Raw genomic sequence first — 5,545 nt, 5'->3', positions numbered from 1 at the left:
TGTGAAAACAGTAGGTCAGGAAGAGTGAAAGAGAGAAGAAAAGAAACATTGGATAAAAGAAAATAAAATAATAAAGACTAGAGTTTTATGGTACCATGGAGATAATTTCATTCAACCAAAATCTATAAATATGAGAATACTGAGGTTTTAAGAAGTCATGTAATTTATCCAATGTCTCACGTTTATTAGGTATAGAGGCAGGATGAAAACAAATTACTCTTAACTCAATTCAAAGGTGGTTTTTTTGCTCAATTTTATCACTGATATTGAAGGTCAAAAACTTATTTAAGCTAATTTTCATCTCTATATTTCATTATTTTTTTCAGATGTATGGTGCTCACTAGGCATTGCATTCAATGGAGATGCAAAATCAGACTACAGTGACTGAATTTACCCTGACTGCCTTCCCTGTTCTCCAGAATCTTCAGATTTCTCTCTTCATGATCCTCTTGGTTACTTACATGCTTACTCTAACAGGAAACATTGCCATCATTTCCCTAATATGTTCTGATAATCGCCTCCAAACTCCAATGTATTTCTTTCTCAGTAATTTGTCATTTTTGGACATTTTATACACAACCTCAGTTACCCCAAAGTTCTTAGCTGGTCTCCTAGAGGACGGGAAAACCATATCTTTTGCTGGCTGCATCACCCAAACATACTTATTTTTTTTCTTGGGGACAGTGGAGTTTATCCTCCTGGCGGTGATGTCCTTTGACCGCTATGTGGCCATCTGTAACCCCCTGTGCTACACTGTCATCATGAACAGCAGAGTATGTCTCCTGCTTGTTTTGGGCTGCTGGATGGGGGCCTTCCTGTCAGTGCTCTGTCCAACTATTGTGGTGTCCAGATTGCCTTTCTGTTATAAAGAAATTTGTCACTTCTTCTGTGACATTGGCCCTTTACTGCAAGTGGCCTGTATTGATACTCATTTCATTAAGATGATAAACTTATTCTTATCTTCTCTTGTTCTCCTGACCTCACTGGTGCTCACCACCATGTCCTATGCCTATATTGTTTCTACCATCATGTGCATCCCCTCAGCCCGAGGACGTCAGAAGGCCTTTTCCACCTGGCTTCTCACATCACTGTTGTCTCCATTGCCTACGGAAGCAACATCTTCAATATATGTGAGGCCTAACCAGAGCTATTTACTGGATTTTGACAAAGTGACAGCTGTTCTCATCACAGTGGTGACACCTCTTCTGAACCCCTTCATTTATAGCCTAAGAAATGAAAAAGTAAAGGAAGTTTTGAGAGAAACAGTCAACAAAATTATGTCTTTATTGTACAGGAGAACTTGCAGCATTATTGCACAGGAAACTTGAATGTTTATTGGCTAAGAATGGCTATATTAAACTTTTGGATTCAATATGCAGAAAGGCATGCTTGAAGACCATAAAATCAAAATATGTGGGAATATATGACCAGGCTTTGAACCTTCATCCCTGACAGAAAAATACTATAGACGATAAGAAGAAGAACAAAAACAAAAACAAGGGTTTGTATAGTATACTTAAAAATGTACATATATATATATACTTAAATGAAATATATATATATTTCATTTAATCCTTTTAACAACCTTGAGAAGCCAATATTATTATCTTAATAGATGAGAAAACAGATTCACAGAGGCTGGGTATCTTGCCCCAAACTACACCACTAGTGGGCAACAGAAATTTAGAGTATATGAACTCCAGTCTACTTTAGCACCTCACTATGTCATGAAGTATGTAACGGGAAGAAACAAGAGAGGAAACAGAAGTTAACCTGGAAGTTAGTCACTTTTTCTGAGACCAGAGCATTTGTGGCCTGTCCTAACAGTCTGGCCGACTTGCCAATCGGAACATACTGGGAAACTGTCAAAATAAGACTAAAAGATGATTGATTTGAAAAGATAATCAATTATTCAAAGGGTATAAATGGCCAAAGTTGTCATCATCTATGGAAGAATAAGTATCCTATAATTTATTTGGTTGATGAAAAATTAAAGCAGAAAATGAATCAAGCTAGTTTATATAAAATGGGTATTTATTATAATAATAATCAAGAGTGCCATACAGAACTCCAGAAAGTAAGAAATAGTAAGACCTGCTAAAGGTCTAGAATCAGGAACTATAAATCCTTAAGGGGCCAAAGCAGGTACTCTCTTCCCTCTGAATCTCTGATCTCTTTCTAGCTCTCTCTGAGGTCATATGGTATCCGTATCACTGTTTTTATATCTTTTGGTAGTCTGAATAATGGCCCCCAAAGATATTCAGGTCTTAATTCCTGAAACCTGTGAATGTAACATATAAAGTATATACAGCAAAGGGATTTTGCATATGTGATTAAATTAAAGATCTTGAGATAGGGAGATTATCCTGGATTATCCAAGTGGGTCCTAATTCTAATCCCAAGTGTCATTATATGATAGAGGTAAAGGGAGATTTTACTACACAAGAGAAGATAATGTGGTGATGGAAGCAGAGAGAAATTTGAAAATGCTATGCTGCTAGCTTTGAAGATAAAGGAAGGGGCCAAAAACCAAGGAACACATCTCTAAAAGCTGGAAAAGGCAAAGAATACAAACAACTATGAACAGAATTCAGTTCCCCAAAGCTGTAAAACCAAAGTGCTTTATTCTTGCTGGCTATAAGTTAAAGGCATTCCCAGTTTCTAAGAGGTGCTGCAGTCCTTGGCCCATTGCCCCCCTTTCTCTGCCTTTAAAGCCAAAAACAGTGGGGCAAGTTTGTCTCATGCTTCAAATCTCCTTCCATCTCCTCTCTGATTCAGCTGTGAAAAATTCTTCCCTTTTAAGGACTCATTTGATTGGAATGGGCTCACCTAAATTATTCAGGATAATATCACACCAACTCAAGGTCCATATCCTGAATTACATTTGCAAAGTCCCTTTTGCCAAATAAATACCCTCAAATTCTGGAGATTAGGGTGTTGACATCTTTAGGTCATTCTTCTGCTTACCAAAATTATATTGCTCGTGTTAATAATCTAAGAAAGTAAAAATAAAGAACAAGACACAGTATGGCTTTTTAAAGTCAATATGAAATCTTAAATTCTCCCTATTATTACTTGCAACCAGAAGAATTCACAAGCCCCAAAATATGAAGGACTAGTGAAATGCAGCAAAATATCTATGGAACATATTTTAATTAGCTATGTTTGTTTTTATTTAAATAATTGTTAGGAAAAGATGAATATAGTTGCTCCTTAGTACTGTTTTAGTTTCTTACTGAATGACCATATTACTCAAAAGAGCCATTCTGATATCATTAACATAGAAAAAGTCCTAAACAAATTAGATAATTTAAGCATGATTTTGGTACCCAAGTAAATCTGTTCCAAGTTGGGCCAGTCTTGAAATTGAAAATACAAAAGGCCACATAAACTCTAAAAAATAATTTTTTAAAAAATTAAATTTACTTTGATGTTGTTATATTTAAAAATAATTTAAATAATTGAAATAAATTGAAATAATTTAAAAATAACTTAAATTTACTTTGAAGGTTATTATTATTCTTATGATCAACATTGTTATAATAGTAGATAACATTTGTTTCTAAGTTGATTCTAATTAGTTGAGTTACTTAGAATATTGAAACTACTTGTCCTACATTTTAGGACAGTCGAAAAACTTTTACTTTTTCTTTACTCAACTATGACTAGGTGCTTTAAAGTATTGTTTTTCAGTATGGGAGATATGGAGGAAGCAGACTAAAATAACTTGCAGAAATTTTAAACAATATCCATCTGCTAAATAAATTATATCCCTCTAACTATGAGTGATGGGCATTCTAAACAGAGAAACACAGTTTTACATCATTACATAAATTCATTGAATTCATTCATCCTTCTATTTATGAGCTAATTCTCAGATATTCCTTCCCTAGCTAAGTTGTAATAGATTATTATTTAGTAAGAACAACTATAAATATATGCCTCAATTATATCACAAGAATTCTCAAGGACTACAGTGAAATATATCAAATTATTTATTTTTAGTGTGTCAGGAGTTTAGCTAAGCTACCCCACAGTATTGTTGCCTTGACATATATTTTATTTGGCCAAGTAGCATGTAGGGGGCCTTAAAATGATAGTAACCCTTCATACAAGCATATGTGCTAGATAGCAGACTACAGAGTCACAAGCAAAAAAGTCCCTGATCTGACTTCCCCAACAACTTTTGTACTCAGCAGTCTCCCCGACCTCACAATGCCTTTCCCTATGTACCTCTTACATAGGGCTCCCATGCAAATTACCAAAACTCTCACTCTTTTGTTTTGTATTGGCCAATTTAGATTCAGCCTACGAACTCCAAAACACCCCACCGACAGACTTTAATTAAGGCATGTGCCCCAGGTCCTGCATCTATCTACACTCCACCTTGACTTTCCCATGTGGCCCCTCAAGCCATGCCAGGTACTTCGTCCAGGACCTGTGAGTTATAAAATTCCCACTAAATTCAAGAAAAAGTTTATTCTGATATGGAGATAAAATAATAAAAAGACTTTTAATATTGAAATATTTACTTTAATGTCTAGAATCATTACTTTTAAGAACTTCTTAAAAACTTAGGTCATTTATGTTTGAAAAGTCATTTAGAACTGGAGGGAAATACACTATTTAACATATTTAAGCAATTGTGTGTTGAAGAGCAAGATTAAGGGTATTGTCATGGTTAATTTTATGTGTCAAATTGACTAGGCCATGGAATACCCACATTAAACATTATTTCTGGGTGTGTCTGTGAATGGGTTTTCAGATAAGATTAGCATTTGAATCTTGACTCAGTAAAGTAAATTGCCCTCCACAATGTGGGTGGGTATCATCCAATCCTTAGAGAGCCCAATAGAACAAAGTGCAGAGGAATGGAAGAATTATCACCTTCCTGCCTGTCTGTTTGAGCTAAGACATCAGTCTTCTCCTACCCATGGACTGGGATTTATACCATCACCATTGGCTCCCCAGGTTTTCAGGCCTTCAGACTCTGATTAGAATTACAGCAGAGCTTTCCTGGTCTCCAGCTTAAAGATGGCAGATCATGGGACTTTTTAACCTCCCTAATCACATTAATCAAATCCTTATATATATAACATACATACAGGTATTTATTGAAAACATCTGCACATAAGTGGACCTATGCAGTTCCAGCTTAAAAAGGATGGAGAGGTCGTTAAGAAAATGTATCTTTTCTAGCACCCCACTTAGATAGGTAACTACTCACCCCACATTTTCAACTTCCATTGGAATGAAGAAATTATACAATAAAATGATAGAGCTCACAATTACTAGATACTAAGGCAGAAGAAAGGTTTAAAACAAGGGGATTAAGTGAAATTTTGCATATTTTTTATTAATATTACTGTCATTCTCCCCCTAAACCCTGCTCCTAGCAACAAGAGAGAATTTCAAGCAGAATTTGAGAGGATTTTTCAGAAAAATTAAATGTCCCCTCCACAAAGTGCAAAAATAGTTATAACTGAAAACCCATTGTTTAGAATAAATGAATCTACCACCTACTGCACTGCACCAAAGCTCAACC

At 35.4% G+C, this 5,545-nt stretch overlaps 1 protein-coding gene across 1 annotated transcript; it reads left to right on the top strand.

The window, feature by feature from the left end:
- The first annotated feature begins 257 nt into the window (after positions 1–257).
- LOC107502250 (olfactory receptor 6M1) lies at positions 258–1,328 on the top strand. The gene is given in 3 exon segments (XM_016129305.2): positions 258–1,071; positions 1,074–1,123; positions 1,125–1,328. Coding segments are annotated over 3 exon segments (969 nt in total). The 5' UTR covers positions 258–356.
- Positions 1,329–5,545: the final 4,217 nt, after the last annotated feature.

Source organism: Rousettus aegyptiacus, unplaced genomic scaffold (assembly GCF_014176215.1).
Source record: "Rousettus aegyptiacus isolate mRouAeg1 unplaced genomic scaffold, mRouAeg1.p scaffold_m13_p_5, whole genome shotgun sequence".
NCBI classification, from domain to species: domain Eukaryota; kingdom Metazoa; phylum Chordata; class Mammalia; order Chiroptera; family Pteropodidae; genus Rousettus; species Rousettus aegyptiacus.
The sequence above is the reverse complement of the archived record's forward strand: the minus strand, read 5'-3'. Positions and strand labels throughout refer to the sequence as shown.